We start from the raw sequence: 24,415 nt of genomic DNA, 5'->3' as shown, positions 1-24,415 counted from the left end.
TTAATTTTTCTATGAACCAAATTACTTCGGGTGCTATTGAATTTCCCATAAAATAAGGCAAGGTAAACTTTTCCTTGCATGAGGGGTAAATAACAGTATTAGTAAATGACCTAAAAATTAAAGCTGACCGGTCAAAGAAAGCATTCGCAACATGGAAAATGTATGCATCCTGAAACACAAGATGCAAATGCATGGTCCTTCTGTCTTTCCTAGCTAGTTATACATATTTTAATCAAATACACAGGCTAGGTGAACTTTGAACGTACATTGAATTAACAAGAAGTATTAACATTATAACCCTAGCATATATATATATATATATATATATATATATATATATATATATATATATATTCATTTGAAAATCTATCTCTCACAAACCAATAGTAAGTAGTAACTAGCTAGCCTTTATTTTAGAATTTCTTTTCCTAACAAATATTAAGCACGATAAAAAAATAAAAAAAAATTCAAATATTCTTTAGCTAGCTCTATCATCACAATCATTCGGAGGATGGTGCAGTGGAAGAAGACTCGAACTTGTAATGCTTGTCCACTGCAATTGATACGTCCCACGTGCAACTAATTCCCTTGGGTATGGTGACAAGGTCCCCCGCAGCAAATTGTACAAACTCAGACGAACCTTTTGGGTAAACCTTCACTTCCCCTCTCAGCAAATAACACGTCTCTTGAGCATCGAATTTGAGCATGAATTTCCCAGGAGGACAACCCCATCTGAAGAAAAAAAACAAATTATTTCATTGGATCCGTTGATTAATATATGCATATAGTTAAGAAGAAAGTACCTAACAAAGGGAAAGGCATTCAATAAAGAAAGAAAAAGACTCTAGCAATGATCTATTAAATTGATATATATATATATATATATATATATATATATATATATATATATATATATATATCTTGTTCACTCACTTGGGCCACGAATTTATACCCAGCTCTGATAGTCGTGATTTGGAAGGATTGTGTTCAACTGAGATAGTTAGTTCTGAAGATGACCCTGGAGTTGATGTCGATGCCATGGACATAAAAGAAGTTGAAAAGAGGAAAACTAGAGGAGAAGAGAGAAAAAATACAGAAGTCCAGAATCAAACTGTTGGTTAAAGAAGTGGTTGATTTGCTACTCAGATTTAATATATATATATATATATATATATATATATATATATATATATATATATATATATATATATTAAGGGCACTGGTCAGAGGTAGAGAAATGGAATTTTAATTGATCAATTAGTACATGATTCCTGCTGTCGTGTTGGTTTTTATCCATATTTTAAAATAACTCGCGAATATACTAATAAGTTTATGTATTCTAACTTTATTATTGTAACGCACGTCCATTAATTAGTTTTTTATAGGCACACCCATTAATTAGCTAGTTTAGTACGTATATATAAATCCTCAATTTAGAATTTATCATATAATTAAGGTTTTTCTTCTTCTCCATGATTTTTTTAGTGGAAATTTTTATTTATTATACAATTATAGTAATTATAATCATAATTATTCAATTATGTTATTCAATTTTCGTTGTGAAAATTTTAAATTATTATTTTCTACTTATAGATTTAAAAATTATAATATAATTAAAATATAAAATAAAAATAATTTTTAATACCAAACATGTAAATGAACAGAGCATTGATAAAGATGTACTAAAATAAATTAGAATAATTTATCATTATTATTAAGTATTATTATTATTATTATTATTATTATTATTATTATTATTATATAAGGTATTTAAATAATTTTAAAGTAAATAGATGTACTGCTTGTTTTTGAACCGTCAGTCAGTAGATATCATAGAAGTGTTTATACAAAGAAAGAAGAATATTTTTATGGGGTTGTTTTTGTAAATATAAAACTTTCTGTACAGTGCTACACATGGAACGGAACCGTTGATTATGATTTGAGATAGTAAACAATTTTATTTCTAAGTTCAAAAATATTGTATGCATGAACACAATGATAGTTCCCTTATTAATGTAGTACAAATACAAAGGGAAAGAGACAGCGGAAAACGTGCTCCAAACTGCTATATTCTATGAATATTTTTTTTTTCAGCAAGTGTGCACTTATGGAATAAGAACTTAAGGCCCCATTCCAGACTTATTTTCTGTTTCCAGTTTTTAAATTATAAAAAATTAAATTCAGTTTCTTTGAATATTAAGTTTTAGATTTGAAATTTTAGAAAATATTATAAATTAGAAGTAAATAAAATAAGTTCGTTGTTATATTTTATCGTGTACCATTATCAAATTATGTAATATAAAAAAATAATTAAAAAGTACTAATACAATTTTTTTTCTTAAAACTAAAAAGATAATGACACTAACATAACATGAATAAGAACATGTAAAATTAGACAATATTAGAGTATAAGTGTGAGGTGAAGTCTCACATAGAATAAAATTGAAAAAGTTAAACACCGTAGTGAAGAGAAAATCCATAAACCTAAATTTTAAGATTTTGAGTTAAAGTGTGGTATCATATTTTCTTAAAAATTACCTGTCTAAGACACCTTTTTGGTTCAAATATCATGCCACTGTGTTTGTCACTATGAATAACACCTTTTTGGTTCCAAGACAAAACAGTGTTGCAGTTAAAAGATTTTGGTGGTATAGATATTTATCCTATCGTTACATGTCAAAGGACACTCCCAACATTTTGGATTCACAGTAGAGTTAGGACGACATGGTTTTTGCCTTGCTTTAAGGGGTTTTCCAGATTCAACAGCCATCATCTCACCATTTTGGGTTTATTCCCAACCTTGTTGGAAAACCAAAGACAAAGCCATCTGCCGCGGGAAGTTTAAAAGGGTTAATGATTGGTACATCACTCTTTGGGGGTGCTCTCAGCCTAACAAGCTCCTCAGGTGGCAGTGTCTGAGGTACCTGCTCATAGGTTCAAATGTTCAATATAGTCAGCGTTGCATCTTTTTTACAGAAAGAAAATTAAAAACCAAATGTTCAATTGCCCTCTTGAAAAGGAGAATGTGAACAGGTTTTTGCATCCCCTTCTAGAATTTAGAAGGAGCAAATCTGGGAAGTCTTATTCATACTATGATTCATAGAGACTAGATGACTTTGTATTAAATTTTGATAGAGTTGATTTTGAATCATTGAAGATGATTGAAATGTGTGTCCAAATTAATTGAAGTCACAAATTTTGTTACATCAAGCGTTAAGGCAGGAAAATTTGATTTTTCCCTAAATGAATTATGTACTAAAACATATAGCAAAACTTAGGACATGAAATTATTAGATCAGTTAAGGGCTTAAGGCCATTGAATTCTCCTGTCAGAAGGCCATTGTAAAATATGGTTATAGTCAAGGAACCAAGCCAACAGAAAAAAAGTTTGAATCTAACTTTGTAACATTTAGATCAGATGGCAGCAACAAGTTTAAAACTATTTTATCAACCTAATGTAGAACCAGGCAATGGGGGTAATACATGCAGATAATTTTCATGAAATTTATCTGCTCCATAGAGGCACAGGGGAATAAGGCTTATTAGCATTGGACTTGTAGTTGCTTACTATTTTCAATTTTATGCTATAACTAAATAGAATGTATTTAATTAGGAATTGCGATAAATGTAACAAATATACATACATGCCACAGTATATTTCCCTAGCTAGTCTTTCCACATGACCATACATTGAGTAATACCTGCAAAAACAAATAAAAAAAAATTGTTTAGTAAGTGAAGCTCCACCTCTACCCGCACGAGATCCCTTCTGAATCGCACAACCGAATCGAGGCTAAGCCAAACTGAGAAACCAACGCTCTGTTGACGTTGCGATATTGCGAGTTCCACGGCCGCAGTCCTCTCTGACTCTTCTTCACCTGTGTTTGTGGGGGAGTGATTCTCTACTCTGACAGAGCGCCGACCTTCGACGACAAATCCAACCACGTCGGTGAGGCGCCCAATTCGACCACCGGAAAGAACTGGATGGTGTGAACGAAGGATTCTCTGGCGGCAACAAGGGGAAGTCCATCGAAGGTGGCAGCATCGTCGACGACAGCGGTGGTGTTGGAGTTGAGGATGCGAAGCTGTATGTGACAGCATAGGGATGAGGAGCGTTCACATAGATAGAAAACTTAAACAGAAAGCATAACACCTTTTTTTTTTTTTTTGGAAATTGGTCCAAAACTGTTGCAAAACTGGTGAAAAAACAAATTCGATTCCAATTTTGTCAAACACGTTTCCGTTTTGAAAATGCATGGTAAAATTGAAAATCGTAAACTTGTCACCATCTCGAACGGGGATCATGGCAACTGATAAATTTGTGAGAGTTTAATTCTGTTTTGGTGTGATGTAGATTTAATTGTATTTTAGATATAAGAGAGAATAACAGAATTTTAAAATTCTATTATAAGTGTCTAGCCTAAGTGTGAAGGATTATTATTCTGTTTTTGCTTGTATAAAAGAGCATACATACATCTTAATAAAGTGGATTATTCATTCTATCATTTTTAGTCTCTAGTGTTATTCATAGTGTGTAGGTGTGCAATTCTTTACTTGAAAACAGTGAGTGATACACGAGTGAATGTGTGAGGGAGTGAATTGCATCTCTTGCAATTGAGTGAAGAACAGTGTGTGTTCCAACAATTGGTATCTAGAGCATTGGTTTCGATAGAAAGGGCAAGAATAGCAAAAGAAAGGTTCTTGGAGGTGTTCTTGAAGGAGTTCTTTGATTTCTGCAGTATCTGGCTCAATTCCTGCAAATCTACCAGTTCTCACAGGAAAGAATTATAAAAATTGGAAGATTCAGATCAAGGTGGTGATGCGATTCCAAGGGATTTGGGAGTTCGTAGAAGAAGATTATATACCTGTCGGAGAGAGAGCAACAGATGAACAAAAGGCTGCTATAGAGAAAAAGAAAAGAAAGATTGCAAGGCACTTTTCATTTTGCACCAAAGTGTAGATGCTGCTAACTTTGAAAAGATAGCAATGGCTCAAACCTCCAAAGAAGCATGGGACATTCTGCAGAAATCTCATGATGGAGCCACAAAAACCAAGAAGATCAAGCTGCAAACTCTAAGGAGACAATATGAACTACTACAAATGGAAAAGAATGAATCAGTTGCTGAGTACATCACAAAAGTGCAGACAGTGGTGAATTCAATGAAGGGCTATGGAGAAAAGATAACTGTGCAATCAGTTGTAGAGAAGGTGCTTAGAACCATGCCACCCAAGTTCGACCATATTGTGGTAGCCATCGAGGAATCCAAAAATCTTGAAGAGCTTAGCCTAGAGGAATTGCAAGGATCTTTGGAATCTCATGAACAGAGAATGAATGAAAGGATAAATGAGAAGAAAAGTGAACAAGCCTTGCAAGCACGGTCTAATCCAAAGAAGCATGGTGATAGATGGAAGAAAGAGAAAACTGAAGCAAAGAGCAATAAATGGAGGGGAAATCAGAACAGTGATAAGGACCACAAGAAAGGAGGGGGATCCAATTCCCAAAACTCTTCAAATAGAAAGAAGTTCGACAAAAGAAGTATTCAATGCTTTAACTGTCAAAAGTTTGGGCATTTTGCTGATGAGTGTTACAGCAAACCCAATAACAAAAGAGAACCTAAAGGTGATGATGCAAAATTGGCTCAGGAAGAAGATGATGACACTGAACAGGTACTGCTAATGGTAACTACTCAAATTGAAGGGACAAGTGATAATTGTTGGTACCTAGACACAGGTTGCTCCACTCATATGACAGGAAGAAGAGAGTGGTTTCTCAACCTTGATCAATCTGTGAAGAGCCAAGTCAAATTTGCTGATGATAGAATCTTGACTGCTGAAGGAATTGGGAAGGTCCTTATCAAAACAAAGGATGAAGGTCAGTCTTGCATCACTGATGTACTCTTTGTACCAGGTATGAAAAGTAATCTACTCAGCTTAGGTCAATTATTAGAAAAGGGCTTTATGACTAAGCTTGAAAACAAGATGTTGAGAGTATTTGACAGAAATCACAAGCTCATTTTGAAGTCCCCTCTTTCAAAAAATAGAACATTTAAAATTGAGATTGATGTGATAGAACAGAAGTGTTTTACCACTACAGTAAACAGTGAAGAGTGGTTATGGCATTACAGATTTGGCCATTTAAATTTTAGAGATCTGATTAAGCTAAACTCAAGAGAAATGGTGTTGGGTTTGCCTCAGATCAAGCCTCCTAGTGAAGTATGTGATGGTTGTTTACAATGTAAGCAATCAAGAAGCACTTTCAAACAAAATGTACCAATCAGGGCAAAAGAGAAACTTGAGGTGATTTACTCTGATGTGTGTGGCCCTATGCAAACTGAATCTCTGGGTGGAAACAAATACTTCATATCCTTTATTGATGAATTGACTAGGAAAGTATGGGTTTACCTAATAAGAAGGAAGAGTGATGTCTTTGAAGTCTTTGAGAAGTTCAAAAATATGGCAGAAAAGCAAAGTGGCTCATTGATCAAGATATTGAGAACAGATGGTGGTGGTGAATATGTTTCTGCAGAATTTCAAGAATTTTGTGATCAAGAAGGCATAATTCATGAAGTGACTCCTCCCGACACACCTCAACATAATGGAGTTGCAGAAAGAAAAAAACAGAACCATAATGAATATGGTAAGGAGCATGTTGAAAGGCAAGAGTCTGCCCAAGTACTTGTGGGGAGAGGCAGTGTCTACAGCTGTCTTCATCTTGAATAGGAGCCCTTCAAAGAGACTAGAAGGAATAACACCTGAAGAAGCTTGGAGTGGTGCTAAACCAAATGTGAGCCATTTCAGAATCTTTGGATCACTTTGTTTTAGGCATATCCCAGATCAGTTAAGAAGGAAGCTAGATGATAAAGGTGAACAAATGATCTTACTCGGATATCACTCAACTGGAGGCTATAAGTTGTTTGATCCGAAGAGTAAGCAGATAATAATCAGTAGGGATGTGGTATTTGATGAATCTAGAAGCTGGGACTGGGAGCAGAATATTGAAATGAAGGGACCTTCAATAATGATAAGGTCAGAAGAGGAAGAAACAAGTGAAGGGAATGGTAATACCACTCAAAGGGAAGTGAGACCCCAGAGAAATGCACCCAAACCAACTAGATTTCAAGGTTTTGAGATGTTGTCTGATGCTGATGTAAGTGCAGATGGGAATCTTGTATATTTTGCTCTGTTTTCTGAAGCAGAACCAATAAATTTTGAAGATGCTATGACTGATCAGAGGTGGGTTGAAGCTATGACAGAAGAGCTTAAATCTATTGAGAAAAATCAAGTGTGGGAGCTGGTATCTCAACCAAAATCAAAGAAGCCCATTGATGTGAAGTGGATCTATAAGATTAAGACAAATCCAGAAGGCAAGGTGGTCAAGTATAAAGCTAGACTTGTGGCTAGAGGATTTTTGCAGAAAGCTGGGATTGACTATAGAGAGGTGTTTGCACCAGTTGCTAGAATTGAGACTATTAGAACAGTAGTGGCAATTGCTAGCCTAAAGAATTGGACAATGCACCAACTAGATGTGAAGTGTGCTTTCTTAAATGGTCCTCTTGATGAGGAGGTCTATGTGACTCAGCCACCTGGATTCTCTATAGTTGGCCAAGAGTCAAAGGTTCTCAGGTTGAGAAAAGCTCTTTATGGACTTAAGCAAGCCCCAAGAGCTTGGAACAAGAAAATTGACAGTTTTATGATGAAAATTGGCTTTGATAAGTGTAGCTGTGAGTTTGGAGTCTATGTAAGATCCAAATCAGTAGGTAATATCATTATTGTATGCCTCTATGTGGATGATTTGTTGATCACTGGTGGTAATGAAAGTGAGATAGCAGAACTGAAAAGGGAATTGATGAGTGAGTTTGAAATGACTGATATGGGGGTTCTATCCTATTTCCTTGGACTTGAATTCAAGAAGACTGAGAGAGGTATTTTGATGCACCAGAGCAAGTATGCAACAGAAATATTGAAGAGATTCAACATGGTTGAATGTAATTCAGCAGCAACACCAACAGAGGCAGGTCTTGTACTTGAAAAGGAGGGCAAGGAAGACAAAGTCGATGCAACTGAGTTCAAACAGATTGTTGGTTCTCTCAGGTACTTGTGTCATTCAAGACCTGATTTGGAATTTGCTGTTGGACTGGTAAGTAGATATACGAAAGGACCCAAAATTCCTCATCTCCTAGCTGCCAAGAGGATTCTAAGGTTCATAAAAGGGACCATCAATGCTGGAATTTTATTTCCAAATAAAGACAATAGCAACTCAGAGGAATTGATGGGATATACTGATGCAGATTGGGGAGGAGACAGAGATGACAAAAAGAGTACTACAGGTTACATATTCATGTATGGTGCAGCACCAATATCGTGGTGTTCTAAGAAGCAATCCATAGTGGCTCTATCAACATGTGAAGCTGAGTATGTTGCAGCTGCAATGAGTGCTTGTCAAGCTGTCTGGTTGGACACATTACTACAGGAATTAAAAATCAAGGAGAGTGATGGAGTGAAGCTTTTTGTGGATAATAAGTCAGCTATAAGCCTATCAAAGAATCCAACCTCTCATGGTAGAAGCAAACACATAGAAACAAGGTTTCACTATCTTAGGGATCAAGTGAACAAAGAGAAATTGAAAGTGGAGTACTGCTGCACATTTGATCAACTTGCTGATATTTTAACCAAACCCCTCAAAAGGGAGAGGTTTAAAATGTTAAGGGAAAGAATTGGCTTGATGAACTTGGGAGATCAGAATTAAGGGAGGGTGTGAGAGTTTAATTCTGTTTTGGTGTGATGTAGATTTAATTGTACTTTAGATATAAGAGAGAATAACAGAATTTTAAAATTCTGTTATAAGTGCCTAGCCTAAGTGTGAAGGGTTATTACTCTGTTTTTGCTTGTATAAAAGGGCATACATACATCTTAATAAAGTGGATTATTCATTCTATCATTTTCAGTCTCTAGTGTTATTCCTAGTGTGTAGGTGTGCAATTCTTTGCTTGAAATCAGTGAGTGATACACGAGTGAATGTGTGAGGGAGTGAATTGCATCTCTTGCAATTGAGTGAGGAACAGTGTGTGTTTCAACAAAATTAGGTCAAGGATTGACATAGTGGAGGCAAAACACGGGTGAGTGACTGAGAAGAGTGTTCTAAAATGGAAGTATGAGAAAGTGCAATGGCTACAATTAACATGACCCACCCATGTGCCTTTTGTAATTTATCTTGCTTGGAGGTCGGCGACATCCAAATTCGGTGGTGGACTGGGAGGCCACTCAAATTAACTGCCACGAATCGTCTTTTTCTTGTATTTTACATTCAGTCATTAACATGTTTAACGAAATGTTTACATGCTGACTTTGCTTAATTTTGCTGGTTGTCATGGATTTTTTTTTTACCTAAAGTTTGTAAAAGGGTATAATTAATCCAAGTTGGATAAGTAAAACTTGATTAAAAATTATTTTTGTTTAGGATTAAATTCACCTAATATTTAAACAATTTAATTTTAATCTAACACATTAACTCGTTGTGTCCAATTAATTAGTTTTTCATGCATGTTTATATTATGTATTAGTTTCCTTTAGCAAAATATATTTTTATAATTTATTGAGAGATGTAGAAAATTCTTTTTTAAAAAGAAATAATTGTTTTTTTTTGTTGATCGATAAGAAACAATTGTTTTAATCACAGCCATTCTGAAGCTTTTCCTTTTTAAAACCTTTGCCTCTTTGAACCTTAATATGTCCTTTAATTAGTTTATAGAGTTGGGGATCAACATCTTTCACTAAGCAATAATAATAATAATTCATTATCAAAAGGTTTTACTTTTTTGTTGAGCAATGATAATAAATATAAGACTGTTTGAATATATATCATATGATAAAAAAAAATATACACAATAGAATAAAATAAAATTTTCATATCAATGTTTGAATATTTATTACTAATAAAATGTAAAGTTGTCTCAAATGCGCTAAACCTTTAATTGAAAGACATAAATATAATTCATAAACAGTTCCATCTCTTTTGATCTCATTTTTATTCTATTCCATGAGTACATAATTCCATTCCATCCTTTTTTGTCTAAATTTTATTCTATTCCGTTATATTTTGAAAAAAGCTAAAGCAATATAGCACTATGTCATTCCATTCCATTAACTTCCTTTTCAAACAAGGTCAAAAGCAAAAGTATACCACGACTAACTGAAAAATGGAGTATCTTTTGGGGAAAAAAAACCAAGTTGTGCTCCCAAACCATTTTCATCTTCGATTTTATTCTAAAAATAACGTACAAAATATAGCTTTAGTTTTTGCTCTTGGGGATAACCTAGGGGAAAGGGGAAAGCCAGGGAGAGTTTTTTTTTTTAATACTAACTGAATTGACCAAAACATCCATGTGCTTATTTAATGAATTTATATTATCATTGTTTTCAATAGTTCTCTTCAAACAGTAAATGTTGGTCAACATAAGGATATGTTTCAGCTATGGAGGCTTGTTGCTGGTTTCACAAATGGATGGTTATTGATTATATATTGAATTTCCTACAGAAAAGAAATAAAAAAATCTTCTTGGAAAGCATTTGCTATGTATGTGATATTTAACTTTTTTGAACTTTGGTAGGGTTAGTAGGAATTTTTGTCAGTAGATGACTCTGAAGTCTGATCTGCACTGATCATACAGAATCTGAAGTTTGGATAACTACCTTTGATTTGAGAGCATATTAAATGTCATATGATAGAGGGAAATTGATGAACCAGAATTGATTCCTCGTATTGCTGAAGCCAGCTATGTTAAATATCCATGAGGTTCTGTTCAGGAGCTTGCGATTTGCGAAAGCTGCTTATGTCCTGATTCTGCTACTTCAAAGTACACAACAGTTCTGTATGCCACTAAATATTGTCACATAAAATCCCTAATGATATGGCTAAAACAGTCATTTCCTTATTCACTTGTTTCTCAAACTAAAAAACATATAGCATTATAAATGTAAATATACAAATTATAATGAATACTACAACAAAGAATTTGTCTCTGCATTTTACACATATTTGTCAATTACTTTTTCTGTCTTATTGAATTTTATTTCCATCTCTTTAATTTCAAGTGTACCCATACGTGTGTGTGCTCACAGCTAGTGTACAACGGTATATTACAAAATGGTGGTCCAGTGCTCAATGCTTCCAAGTTCCACCATTGTGGGGTTTGAGGAGGTTCCTCTCAAACTTACCCATGTGAGCAGACTTTGGTTGTTAAAAGTTGGAATTAGTACTAGTATGTCATTTTGTGTAGATATTTCTTGGACAGTCTAAATATGAAATTATTTTGCCTTCACTCTCCAGTCACCTTCAATGGCACAACAGCTAAAGGAGCCTTTATCAAAATTCTATCTATATATAGATATATGACAACTGACTTTAAGTTAATGCCAAGCAGTGGTAATATAATTTTCTTATGTTCTCTCATTATAGAATTGATTATTAAGATGAGGAGTTATCATCTACAACTCCACAGAAGCATGCCTAATTATGAGAAGGCAATCATTCGTATTTTTACTTTTATAAAGTTTCTAATTATTTTTACTTCCTCTCTCACTTAAAAATCAATTAGTCATTATTTTTAATCAAATAGATTGTCTCTCAATATATCAATACTCAACAATTTTAAAGCTAATTAGTCATTGGGGAGGCATTGTTGGACCCCCTTAAAGCTGCTGGTCCTGTTCAGATAATTTCACAATGATTAATCATTAATGAACTTTGGTAGTTTGGTGAGGTGTAGGAGTTTGGTGAAGGGGACCTTCCTGATGAAAGATGCAAAGGTTAGTCTATATGAATGAGGTAAATGACAGCATGCATGACCCTGAAATTTAAATCAGCAAAGAGCATTTTGGTATGAGTGTGAGGACAAATGATTCTGTGAAAAATGCCAAGATCAATTAAAAATTTAGAGACGGGTCTGTTTTACCACCCCAATTAGTTTGGACTGAATAAATTTTCTTGGAAAATTAGACCTCCACCATTGTTTTGAACTGCTGAAAAATAGGTGGTGTTTTGGACTTCAGCTTAAGTGGATAAATCCAAGAGTGATGTAGGCCAGGGGCAGGACCCCGCAAGTTACTAAAATTTAGTTCAAGAGTCTCAGTATAATTAATTAATTAGGAGTAATTTAGTACTAGCAGTAGAAGATGAAGAGGGCAAGCGATGAGCTTTGACAAAGAAGAACAAAAGTCAACATCAATTTTATTACTGAATGGTGTATTACAATTTACAATGATGAAAAATAGATTTAAGAACTACTAAGTGAGGTTGACCCAATTATCTGTAGTGTCATGTAGTGTAGGAACTGGGGGTTGTGGTTTCAGAAACTGAAAAGGTATTATGTACATTAGTCGAGGAAACTTTAGAAACTAAAGTAGGTGATAGATACACTTTATTGCAATTTGGGTAAAGAGTAAAGGCACGCTTGTTTGAGGCTGTGAAAGATTATGAAATCTGTAGGGGCCATCTGCATTCTACACGGACTAAGTTTTTTGGTAAAGCACAAGGGTGGTATATGGTTTTAGTGGTGAGGTGAATGTGGAGGTGCCATCATTGCTACCTTGACTATTGGTGTATTTCCCTTTATGCTTAATTGCAAATTTACTCTCCTTCCAATTGAGTCTCTCATTTTTTTTTTTTTTAATTTTAGTCCCACCCCAAATTTAAATATATCCATTTAAAACTAAATAAAATTAAATGAAAATCCCAGTAAATAAAACCCAGGCTTATGTACAGTTTAATTAAACATATCAACTTTATAATAATATATTATCAAGTTTTACTCCTCTAATTTTCATTTTCCTATTTTTTTCACTTGTATAAAACACAACCAACTATAATTTGACCAATCAAAATTTAGATTAAATATTTTTTATCCGTAAAAATTAAATATAAAATAAAATAATTTATAATAATTAATATATTTTGTTCAAACCATCTTTCACATGTTAGTTCTTTAAAGGAAGTTCCAAAACAAATTAGGGACAAGAACCATAGTAAACAGTAAAAAATTATCCCAATCATTAAAAAAATGATATTGTTATATATAAGCATTAAAATAAGGGAGGGACCTTAATTCTTAAGGAAGTTGCACCCTATTTATATAATATTTCTTGGAGTAGCCGTTATAAGGAGTTGTAGTGGCTCCCTTTAAGTTTAAAATAATCTATTTGATTTTTAACAAAAATAATAATAAACTGTAGTATTTGATTTGGTTATCTTTGTAGTATTTTTTTATAATAAATGCTTAAAAAGTTGTTAAAAAATATATTAGGTAAGAGTTTTTAAAGTATTAAGAAATTAAAATGAAAACGATTAATTCATTAAAATCCAAATGATATTTATTATTTTAAAGTAATTTAAAACTTAAAATGTTTAATATTTTTTTTGGTAAAGATAGAAATTCTTTTGGTAATGTTTAAAATATTTAATATGTACAGTTAATGTAGTAAAATACAATTACTATTTAGTGCAAAATCCGTCCGAATATATTTTTGTATGTACTCATATTAATGTGGATTAGTCGAGGCGCATGAGAAAAAAAAGTCTAACTTTTTTGGTGGTTAAATATAATACAGGGAATTATTATAAATTCTTCTAACACTATTTTTTATTCTAACGATAAAAAAAATACTAATGTGAATCATTAAATGATTTATCATTTATTAATACATTTATAAAAAATTGTTATGATATTTTAAGTTTAACAATTATTAATGGATTTGGACGCAGTCAAATAAGAAAACGTGTAAAATGAAAGGAAATACATGCATGTCAATTTATATTAAAATAAAATTAATTATCTTTAAATTAATGATAAATATATTCTTGTATCTTATACACTAGCTTATTACTTCAAATAAAATATGTTTTTAAGATAATTAAAAAATGTTAATTGTTAAAATATTATATACTCTCATGCTTTAAAAAATATTATGTACTCTCTTGGTTACATTATAATTGACATCCTATGTTTTTTTACACAAATTAAGAATTATCAATAAATAGATGAAAAATAATAATTTTATAAATTATCATTATCATCGTTAATTTATTTATATTTTTAGCGTATATTATTAATATTATAAGAAATATAAATGAAAAATAATTAATATTATATTTGAAAGATAAAATAACAATTATCGAAGGATAATTTTTTTCTTACGCAATAATGTTATGGAACGAAAGGAAGGATATATTGTTCGATTTTTTAATTATGTTATATTTTAATATTTATAGTACATGTAATAGATATATCTCATGATAGTGTAATCATATAATGAAAGTTATGTCATTAGTTGTAAGAAAGAAGTCGAAAATCCTTGCCGGACACTTTATAACACAGATATAGGGTTCTATAAGTCAAACATAGGGTGATAGGAAGTACTCGAGGAATTATGCAGAGCACAGCCAAGCCACAGAGCAACTGTACGAGGAACTGATGCTGAGGTACTTGGGTTCAGCCTCCTCATGTTCAGGAACTCAACTTTATAAATCTCTTCCATGCTTGGGTCCCACTCTCTAAACACTATACATACACTCTCCTTTTCTTTTTCTTTGTTTTCTTCCTCTTCCCTTTTCAAACACAAGAAAGAAAGAAAAGGGAAGATCTCAAAGGGATTTATTTCTGTCTGCTTCTCTGCGCGATCTGCATCCTTCTCTTATCTTTGACGCGTTGATTTCTGCAGATTCGCTCAACTCTGGTATGGTCGGTGAACCTTTCTTCTGTTTTCCCCCTCACTTTTGTCTCATGTTATGAGATTTGCCAATATAAGCGATTTTTTCTTGAGTGGTTTTCAAAGCCCACTGACTTGGTGCCATGGAAATTACTCCTCCTCTTCTTCATCATCTGTGGTTTTTGTTGTTGCTGCTGCTGCTTTGTTATCTTGTTCTCTGTGCTTCTGCCACCGATGTTGAATTTGACAACTGCAACTGCGATGACGGGGAAGGTATTTGGAGCATACATAGCATCCTCGTTGGCCAAAAAGTCAGCGATTTTTTCATTGCCGTTGCGTATTTTTCCATACCCATTGAACTCCTTTACTTTGTTAGCCGTTCAAACGTTCCATTCAAATTGCTCTTCCTTCAATTTATTGCCTTCATAGTGCTCTGTGGCATGACCCATTTACTCAATGCTTATTCTTATCATGGCCCTCCCTCCTTCCAATTGCTGCTTTCCCTAACCGTTGCTAAATTCCTCACCGCTCTTGTTTCCTGTGCAACTGCTTTAACCCTTCCCCCTCTCATCCCTCTTCTCCTCAAAGTCAAAGTTAGGGAGCTTTTCCTGAGGCAGAACGTGATGGAGCTTGGCCAAGAGGTTGGGATGATGAAGAAACAGAAGGAGGCAAGCTGGCATGTTAGGATGCTCACTAGGGAAATTAGGAAGTCTCTTGATAAGCACAACATCCTCTACACCACCCTTGTTGAGCTTTCAAAGGCGTTGGATTTGCATAATTGTGCAGTTTGGATGCCGAACGAGGACCGACGAGAGATGCACTTGACTCACGAGTTGAAAACCAACTCTGCCAAGAATTTTCAGAATTCTATTCCGGTGAACGACCCTGATGTGTTGGAGATAAGAAAGACCAAAGGGGTGAAGATTCTGGGGCCCGAGTCTGCTCTAGGAGCTGCGAGTAGTGGTGGCTCTGTGGAGTTGGGTGCTGTGGCGGCTATTCGCATGCCGTTACTTCATGTGTCAAATTTCAAAGGAGGGACGCCGGAGTTGGTTGAGACGTGTTATGCTATACTTGTTTTGGTTCTGCCAAGTTCAAGCACTAGGGTTTGGACCTACCATGAGATGGAGATAGTTGAAGTGGTTGCTGATCAGGTGGCTGTTGCCCTGTCTCATGCATCTGTTCTTGAAGAGTCTCAGCTGATGAGACAGAAGCTGGAAGAGCGGAACCGAGCACTGCAACAGGCTAAAAAGAATGCAATGATGGCCAGCCAGGCACGGAAGTCGTTTCAGAAGGTGATGAGCCATGGAATGCGGAGGCCTATGCATTCTGTTCTGGGGATGCTGTCATTGTTTCAAGAGGATAATTTGAGGTCTGAGCAGAAGATTATTGGTGATACAATGTTGAAAGTTGGACATGTGCTCTCCAGTTTGATTAATGATGTAATGGAGATTTCAGAAAATGAAAAGGGAGGCTTCCGGTTAGAGATGAAACCTTTCCTTCTGCATTCAATGGTGAGGGAAGCTGCTTCCATTGCCAAGTGCTTGTGTGTTTATGAAGGCTTTGGTTTTGAAATTGATGTCCAGAAGTCTTTGCCTGAAACAGTTATGGGTGATGAGGCAAGGACTTTTCAAGTAATTTTACACATGATTGGCTATTTATTGAACATGAATGACAAAGGGACTCTCAATTTTCGAGTTTTTCTTGAAAGCGATGGTGGAGACAGGGATGATAAAAATATTGGAATATGGAGGTCAAGCAATCAAAATGAATATGTACATATAAAATTTGATTTTCAGATTACTGAGAGTTCTCAGTCAGATGAAGCAATTTCAACAATACATTATACTGGTAGGAGGCAGTACTACAACAATGAACCTAAGGGGGGCCTGAGCTTCAGCATGTGCAAAAAGTTGGTACAGGTAGATGCATCATTATCTATATCTAATTTATGTACCATCATCTATTTGATTATAGTCAGATGTATAATTTCCCTGTTAACTTTTTAGCTGTAACTTATAAAGGACACATTCCCCATCCTCTAGTGAATTTATGTGGTCATCCATTAACTGTATAAATTGTTAGCAGTTAGCTTTAGAGCTTAGAATTGTATTGGTTAAATTAAACTAATCATTTAGTCCTTATTGGTGACACTCGTTTATGAATCAGTTCCTGTATGAAAAAAATTGAAGTTATAGTCCACTTACACTCATATTACTTATTGGTACACATTGGCCCCTACTTTTACTATATTTCTTAAGTTTTAGTCCCTATGTGCCCTTATAGGGACTAAAACTTAAGGTTTTTGCATACAAGAATTGATTCTTAAGTGAGTGTCACCTATAAGGACCAAATGGTTTGTTTAACTCACTACATTTTATGCTTAAAGAATGATGTTTGGTTTGACAAATTTGCTTGCTGACCTGAATTTTCAGAATTATCCAATGTAGAATTGTTTATGATGTTGGAAATGGGTGGTGAAACTATCATAATAAGTTAGATTGGGTGATATTGCTGACAGATCAGATTTAATAATACTTAGGAAGCTTTCTATTTAGTCAATGCCTCAACAATTCTTGTGCTTGGTTATGTTCTAACCAATATGCATATTATCATGGTTGCTATTGTTACAAAACACAATTTTGCTTTGAAAGTTTGCTTGCCTCTTGTCAGATTCTGCTTTTAGCTCTAATGGGGGGAAATAATTCTGGGGATATCAAGTTGAATTCCAGTTCTAAAACGGCTATTGACATCTGCTGTTTCACTTCAATGATTTTTTGTGTCTATACAACTCTTATTTTTCTAGAGATGAATTTGAGATTCGATGCATAAATCTTGAACCCAGAAGAAATAAAATATCACACAACCTTTTCACCTTCTACATGCCTCAAAATTTTTGGTTATCACCTTAGCATTTGGAAGTTATATATAGAGCATGGTGCTCAGTAGTGGAATCATTGTTCCTTGCTTTTCATGTTTGCATTAAGCTAAATTTGGCTCATATGTTACTGAATAATAGTGGCACCCTAGGATGCTCAAAGGGGATGTTCTACTCCAAATTGACCACGCACTGATCTATCACTTATGCTGCCATTTTTTTCATTAAAATTTTATGAATTAATATGATAACTTCAACTTTAGCGAAAGTATTTTTTAATTTTGTTTCTTCCAACAATTCATTAGGAAAGTGTAATTATGGGCAAATCTGTTAATACAAAATAGCTGATTACTTATATTTGACACAATTTTGCATAGATTTCTCTCCTTACGGGTTTCATCTAAGAGCTGACATGCTGTTTCTGTCATAATCTAACTCAAGTCATGATGTCCTTGGCTTAACATATCGTTGCAGAGAAGCTATTTTCCCCTGTATTGGAAAGATCCTTTTGTGTTTACCTCACATATATGTAAACATCATTTATCCTTCTTTGGGAGCTTATCCTAGATAACTCTGAAAATACGGATTCCAGCAGGCTGACAACACAGGCATCACAGGAAACATGGAGATTATATTAGCAGAAATAAATTGCAATGATTACCATTTTATTTTTATTTGTAAAATCATCCAATTAGTTATAGAATTTTCCTACCATAAACTAGACTAGAAAAAATTCTTTATTTCTTTCATCAGTTGGATTAGGCGACCAATAAGAAAGTTCATGCATTTTGGGGTTAAGTGGGTGAATAGCTCTAGCAAATGCTGAAGTGTTTTGCCGCAAACCCAAATTTCTTTCTCTGAACTTGCCTATCTGCTAATTTGTTCAGCAAATGAACCTTATGTAATGTTTTTTAATTGATCATTATATGATTGTTTTTGTAACTCTGACTTTACAATGTGGAATAATATGCAGATGATGCAAGGTAATATATGGATATCACCGAACTCCCTTGGTTTGGTGCATGGCATGACACTTCTTCTCAAGTTTCAGATAGGACCATCACTTGAAAAATCCATATTTGCACCTAAAGATTATTCAAGCTCACAGTTCAGAGGCCTTAAGGTTGTGTTAGCCGAGGACGATGGTGTAAACAGGACCGTGACCAAGAAGCTACTTGAGAAGCTTGGTTGTCAAGTAATTGCTGTTTCATCAGGGTTTGAGTGCCTGAGTGCTGTAAGTGGTGCTGGTAACTCATTCAGAATTATCCTGTTGGATCTTCACATGCCCGAAATGGATGGCTTTGAATTGGCAAAGAGAATCCGGAAGTTCCATAGCCGTAGTTGGCCCTTGATTATAGCTCTTATAACAAGTGCAGAAGAACATGTGAGGGAGAAATGCCTACTTGCAGGAATGAATGGATTGATCCAAAAACCTATCGTACTTCATCAGATAGCAGATGAACTTAGAACAGTCCTACAAAGAGCAGGTGAAAAACTGTGAGAACAGTTTTAAAAGCATGCTTCGGTTTAAGAAAATATGATTTCATTAGTAATTACAAAAAGGTCATGTTATTTTAGTTCTGTTTCCTATTTTCAAGCATTGCGGGCTATGCTTTTATTATTTTGTGAACAAATTCTTGAAAATAAGAAACAAAATAAAATAATGTGTCTTTTATAATTACTAATGAAAGAGTGACTCAATTTTCTGAAGTTGCTCAAAACGGCATTGTGAACTTGGGGGATTTCTAACAATATCAAATAATAAAAAAAGTAGCCTTTTGTCCAACCATATGTTATGGCTTTATACGTTACTACTTGCCTCCATCCAACTCCAACCGAGAGAGACGATATTAGGAGATGAATCAAAATACGGGTTCATCACTTGATCTTGAGTGTTTGGAAAATTTTCGATCAAATTAGTTTTGGCTATTGTTAATCTATTATTGCAATGTCAATCAAGTGGCCCTGCAATGACTAATCATTTAGCAAAGTTGACTTATATTTCGCAATAATATCACCATGATTTTGCCACATAAAGTAAACTAAATAATTTTAAATCTTTTTTATCTTTAAAATATACCAATTAAAATATCATATTATATAAAAAAATTTCTTCTAATCCCAACCTTTTATCTTACAAATTTCTTCTAATCTCTGAATCTTACAAATCGTTTTATAATCTGAATTTGTCTTAAATATTCAACTATTTATCAAAGAATCTAACTATATAATATGTGAATTTGATTGTTATGGATAAAAAAATCTCAATTATTTGAAAATAAAATAATGATTTGATGACAAATTTCCAACTTTAAAAATCTATGATTAATTCTTAACTTAAAAAAATCATTTAGTTAAGATCATTTTGTAAACAAATTAAATTGAACGAAGTCACCCAGAGAATTTTTATTTCTTAACTTTAAAAATCTTTCACCTAATACAGAAGACGAGGTTGCCGAACCCATTAATTAACAAGGAAATATTAGTATTTTAAAAAAAAAATCAACTACAACTAATTAAGCTTAATTTTTGAACGCCGAATTATACGCATCAGTGTGTCGGTGTCCAACTAATTTGATGATTCAATTCCAATTAAACTCTTAAGAACGAATCCGGAGGGAGCGACTAAACGAAGATTGATGCGAGTGGGGGACGAAACTCTGCTACAGGTGAAGAAAATGAAAAAAGATTCAGAAAATTTCTAACTAAATCAAAACAAAGCCAATTTGATTTGTGTGTTGTAACTGCGTTTGTTCGATTTATGTGTCGTGCGAAAGAAATCCAAAAACCTGAGAGAGTGGAACACACTAGCTCACTGGTTGCACGAGGAGTTGCTGGAACCGTTCCTTTTAGGCTTTTACTGATTATTTGAAATTTCAGCATTTATATATTGACCCTGATCGTGCCGACCGGGGTCATTGTGTAAATAGTGTAAAATTTATATTCTGTTAATTCTTAACTTAAACACGGAACGGAACGGAACGAAGAGTGAGTGAAAATGAGTAGTGAAGGCGAAGCAGAAGCAGAAGCAGAAGCGCAATACTTCTGCAAGGACTTCGACTGGGAAGACCTAAGAGCAGAGATCGAAGCAAACCCTTCCTTTGCCTACCACTTGGAATCTTCTTCTTCGTCATCATCAGCACCACCAGAATCAGACGTACAAGCATGGAAGCAATTTCACCTCCGTCACGCCTCTGGAAAATTCTTCAAGGTTCCTTCCCTTTCCCTCTTCGCATTTTCGCATTCACTTTCCCTAACTAGCTGCTTCGTTGCATTCAGGAGAGGCGCTATCTGTTGAAGGAGTTCCCCGAACTTCTCTCCTGTCCCCCAAACTCTATGCTCTTGGAAGTTGGTTGTGGCAATGGCAGCACCGCTCTTCCTATTCTGCGGTTCGCTTCTTCTCTTTCTCTTTCTCTTTTCCTATCTGTGTGACGTAGCGGCTACTTATTTCAGATTAAGTGTGTATGTGGAATTGCCTCGAATCATGTTTAAATACCACTTAACATTATTTTAGGTCAATATTTATCCGTTTGGTTAATTGATTCTGGACTAAGTTGATGCAACTCTAGGTAGCTTTAACATTTGCCATTGGATATTATTCTGATGAAACTTTCCTGTGTAGGGCCAACAAAGATTTGATTGTTTATGCATGCGACTGTAGTGATGAGACTCTTGAGAGGGCTAAAGAGATTATAAGTGCAGCCTCCACAGATGCATCCTTTAAGCATCGATTCCGCACATTCTGTTGTGATCTTTCCACTAATGGATTCCCGAACTGGTTGGCGTGCAATCCTTCCCAAGATAATTTTTTACAGAAACAGTCATACTGCTTATCAGGTTGCTTTGCTTTACCTTTATGCTGCTGATTTGTACTGATTTATGCAATGGCTCCATAAGAATTTGTACTTGGTTCTTTATGTTTTTCTCCAGGTGTCAGAGAGGATAATGGGCTGCATTTTACCAATCTGTCTCCCTCGGAAGAATTTGAATGTTGTGGTGGTGGAGTTGATTTTGTAACATTGGTCTGAGCTTTTCTTCTCTAAAATTATCATAAGTTCAATGATATGGTGGTTCAAGACCTTGAGCATATGTTAGATCCATAATCATCACCATGGGTTGCTTAAACTAATATATTTCAGATGTTTATCTTTGGAAGTGCTGTCTCTTGACACCATATTCCTAATCCTAACAACATGTGTCAACAAATATACTCTCCATTTCAAAATATTAGCCTTTTTTTAAATAAAAAAATGTTTCAATTTATCTGTCATTTTAGAAAATTAAAGTTTGAATTTTTTTTGTCCCAACTATATCTTTGTCTCTCTTATCTCTACCAAGTGGAATGAGAGATAGCAATGGCATTAGTGGAGTCAGGAGTGCCAATATTTTGATAAAAAGGAAATAAATTATATTTTATGATAATTGAGACTAATTAGTGGCTTTCTTAATCTTTGTGCAATTATCTTGAATGACATATTCTGAAACGGATCAAGTATTATAAAAGTGGTTTGAGTGTTAGACTGCAAATTATCTTCTCATTATGTTGCAAATGTTCCTTTTCTCTACATTTCATTACTTTAATTTGGAAGATACATCCATTCAAGCTTCTAATCTCAATAATTTTCCATGCTTAGTTCTAATCTACTTGTGGCTCTAATTTTTCAGTTGCTCTATTGTTTATTACAAGTTTCAATACACTTATATGATTTATGGTTATTTTTGTGTTTATCCCAGATTGATAAAATATGAATTGGAAAATGTGTGTTTGCCAAAATAAGTAGTTAGTGAGATGGACTGGGTTGTTAATGAGAGGGCAGCTCTGTTAAGTAGTTAGGTAGGTTAATAAGTAGAGGAAGGTTGTGCAGAGAAGTCATTTGGTGAGATTGTTTGCAGAAGTGGGTCTTGGAACCCAGTTGAGAAGGGTTTACCCTTGTGAAGGATTATTTTCCTTTTTCATTCATTCTCCAATAACAGATACTGCATTATGTCCTCTTCTATATTCTATTCATATTGCATTTTGCTACCTATTGGCATTTTTCTAAGCCGTAGAAGCAGAGCATTTTGCTCTAGTGATGTTTACTTCTTTTCTTATGTCAGCTCTATATCTTTTCCTCATTTCCTTATGGTGATAGTGCTCCATATTTCTACATCACTATAATTTGAAATATACATGCATTCATAGTTTAATCTCAATGGTCTCATATGTAGTTTTTAGTCTACTTTTGACTATTATATATCAGGTGGTTTAGTGTTTACTTCGACTTTCTAAGACTCATTGTTTATGATTGTTCAGCCTTTAGAGATGTTTAATCTTTCTATATTAGCTTCTCTAGATTCTTCAACATACACAAATAACAACTTTATCTCTTATCTATTGAGTATATAATATATCATAGACTCAGTTGAATATTGTAAGTTAATGACCTCTCATTGTGTAAGTTTCTTTTTTTGATGCGTCATGTCAGATATTCACTCTATCAGCAGTACCACTGGAAAGGATGCCAAAGTCCGTCAAGGAATGTTTTATTGTGTTAAAGCCAGGAGGCATGGTTTTTTTTCGGGACTATGGTAATAAACAAAATAGCCAACTTATTATGTCCAGAGGTTTTGGGAAAATAAAATTTTAGCTTTATGTCATAATTGTTCTTTAGAAACCTAAGGTGCTGGCAATGACTGAACCCTGTGTAACAGGCCTCTATGATATGACCATGCTTCGATTTGAGCCAGACAAGCAAGTGGGATTCAGGGAATACATGCGGTCAGATGGAACACGATCATATTTCTTTTGTTTGGATACTGTCCGGAGCCTATTTTTGGGTGCAGGCTTCACCGAGGTACTTTTCTTTTTTAATTGGAAGACGAGCTTTTGGGATTGGTACAAGTTGACTTGTGCTCCTACATGAAGTTTAATACTTGTTTGCTGGTTCTCATGTATGAATTGGGGTTAGAATCTGTTTACTGTTACAGTGTTTGTTCACATAACCTCCCATTTGTCAACCTTCCTATAAAATTTTGGGTGTCTCCAATGTCTGTGGAGTGTTTCTGACGCATCATTTTCAGCTGACTACCTCTAATTTGTTAGTTTATGAACTGTGCAGCTCGAGCTTGATTATTGTTGTGTTAAGTCTGTAAATCGCCAGAAAGGAAAGTCCATGCAAAGAGTGTGGGTTCACGGGAAGTTCCAGAAGCCTGCACTGAGTTGTCAATAATCTCCCTTGGTGTGCTGTGTGAAGTCGGATGAAAAAGTACACTTATTCAAGTTTATCATTGATTGCTTTCAGCAACACAGAAAAGTATAAAAGAGAAGCAGGTAGAAAAGACAAGAACTCTGATGTTTGTGTTGTCCTTTTTATTTAGTCTTGCGTCAGGACCATGAATATCTCACCATCCATTAGGTTAGCGACTAATTCGGTTCGGTTCATGGTGCATGGCTGTAGTCCTTTATTTTCACTTCTAAGTTTTGTAGTGCTGGAAATCTGAATGGCTATTTTGGATAATCTATTTCTGACTGGTTTACGTTTGTGGTATTCAATGAGAATTTGGGAAGCTACAAATTTCTTTTTCTTAAAATTATTTTACTAATCTGGAAATTACAGTCAAGATTCATGCTAGTTTTGCACTAAATTACAAATAAATAAATGAACACTGGGTTAAGCAATAGCTGTTTTAATGATAGCTAGAATCAGGAATGAGATAAGCCATAAGCGTGTCTTGGTGAACCGTCTGGAAGAGTTTTGAGGAGTTTTCATGGAACGAGAGTACGTCTTAAACTTCATGTTGTGGACCATTATATGAATGAGAGTGTCTTTTTCCCGATCGTCTTCACTTCTCGGGCTTAGT

General features: G+C 34.5%; 4 protein-coding genes across 6 annotated transcripts; 2 read left to right on the top strand and 2 right to left on the bottom strand.

Moving 5' to 3' along the window:
• Positions 1 to 454: 454 nt before the first annotated feature.
• LOC106794121 (uncharacterized) lies at positions 455 to 1,134 on the bottom strand. The gene is made up of 2 exons (XM_003535331.5): positions 934 to 1,134; positions 455 to 732 (listed from the first exon to the last, which is right to left on the bottom strand). The coding sequence occupies exons 1-2, from the start codon at positions 1,044 to 1,046 to the stop codon at positions 501 to 503; spliced, it is 345 nt and encodes a 114-aa protein (XP_003535379.2). The 5' UTR covers positions 1,047 to 1,134; the 3' UTR covers positions 455 to 500.
• Positions 1,135 to 2,464: 1,330 nt separating this feature from the next.
• Positions 2,465 to 4,445, bottom strand: LOC100799672 (uncharacterized). 3 transcript variants are annotated; one of them, XR_005886658.1, is made up of 3 exons: positions 3,784 to 4,435; positions 3,645 to 3,701; positions 2,465 to 2,924 (listed from the first exon to the last, which is right to left on the bottom strand). XR_005886658.1 is itself a non-coding variant. In XM_006589151.4 (2 exons), exons 1-2 carry the CDS (start codon positions 4,099 to 4,101, stop codon positions 2,775 to 2,777), a joined length of 504 nt encoding a protein of 167 aa, XP_006589214.1. In that variant the 5' UTR covers positions 4,102 to 4,416; the 3' UTR covers positions 2,490 to 2,774. The 3 variants fall into 3 exon arrangements, 1 of the variants encoding a protein (XP_006589214.1); XR_416481.4 differs by having other exon boundaries at positions 2,490 to 2,924; positions 3,645 to 4,445; XM_006589151.4 differs by lacking the exon at positions 3,645 to 3,701 and having other exon boundaries at positions 2,490 to 2,924; positions 3,748 to 4,416.
• Positions 4,446 to 14,843: 10,398 nt separating this feature from the next.
• On the top strand, positions 14,844 to 19,361 carry EIN4 (GAF/HisKA/CheY-like REC domain-containing protein). The gene is made up of 2 exons (NM_001248078.2): positions 14,844 to 16,619; positions 18,549 to 19,361. Exons 1-2 carry the CDS (start codon positions 14,844 to 14,846, stop codon positions 19,074 to 19,076), a joined length of 2,304 nt encoding a protein of 767 aa, NP_001235007.2. The 3' UTR covers positions 19,077 to 19,361.
• A 732-nt stretch (positions 19,362 to 20,093) lies between these two features.
• On the top strand, positions 20,094 to 24,081 carry LOC100795629 (tRNA N(3)-methylcytidine methyltransferase METTL6). Its single transcript, XM_003536099.5, has 7 exons — positions 20,094 to 20,786; positions 20,855 to 20,964; positions 21,198 to 21,412; positions 21,506 to 21,597; positions 23,041 to 23,143; positions 23,267 to 23,409; positions 23,674 to 24,081. The coding sequence occupies exons 1-7, from the start codon at positions 20,574 to 20,576 to the stop codon at positions 23,782 to 23,784; spliced, it is 987 nt and encodes a 328-aa protein (XP_003536147.1). The 5' UTR covers positions 20,094 to 20,573; the 3' UTR covers positions 23,785 to 24,081.
• Positions 24,082 to 24,415: the final 334 nt, after the last annotated feature.

The sequence above is a fragment of the Glycine max genome, chromosome 10 (assembly GCF_000004515.6).
Source record: "Glycine max cultivar Williams 82 chromosome 10, Glycine_max_v4.0, whole genome shotgun sequence".
NCBI classification, from domain to species: Eukaryota; Viridiplantae; Streptophyta; class Magnoliopsida; order Fabales; family Fabaceae; genus Glycine; species Glycine max.
The sequence above is the reverse complement of the archived record's forward strand: the minus strand, read 5'-3'. Positions and strand labels throughout refer to the sequence as shown.

Coding starts and splice junctions, on each gene's coding strand:
- LOC106794121 (XM_003535331.5), bottom strand. CDS start 1,046: ATGTCCATGGCATCGACATCAACTCCAGGGTCATCTTCAGAACTAACT. Junction 733..933: donor GGTATAAATTCGTGGCCCAA/GTGAGTGAACAA, acceptor TTTTTTCTTCAG/ATGGGGTTGTCCTCCTGGGA.
- LOC100799672 (XM_006589151.4), bottom strand. CDS start 4,101: ATGCTGTCACATACAGCTTCGCATCCTCAACTCCAACACCACCGCTGT. Junction 2,925..3,747: donor GGGATCTCGTGCGGGTAGAG/GTGGAGCTTCAC, acceptor ACCTATGAGCAG/GTACCTCAGACACTGCCACC.
- EIN4 (NM_001248078.2), top strand. CDS start 14,844: ATGGAAATTACTCCTCCTCTTCTTCATCATCTGTGGTTTTTGTTGTTG. Junction 16,620..18,548: donor TGTGCAAAAAGTTGGTACAG/GTAGATGCATCA, acceptor AATAATATGCAG/ATGATGCAAGGTAATATATG.
- LOC100795629 (XM_003536099.5), top strand. CDS start 20,574: ATGAGTAGTGAAGGCGAAGCAGAAGCAGAAGCAGAAGCGCAATACTTC. Junction 21,598..23,040: donor GAGTTGATTTTGTAACATTG/GTCTGAGCTTTT, acceptor GCGTCATGTCAG/ATATTCACTCTATCAGCAGT. Junction 23,410..23,673: donor TGGGTGCAGGCTTCACCGAG/GTACTTTTCTTT, acceptor TGAACTGTGCAG/CTCGAGCTTGATTATTGTTG.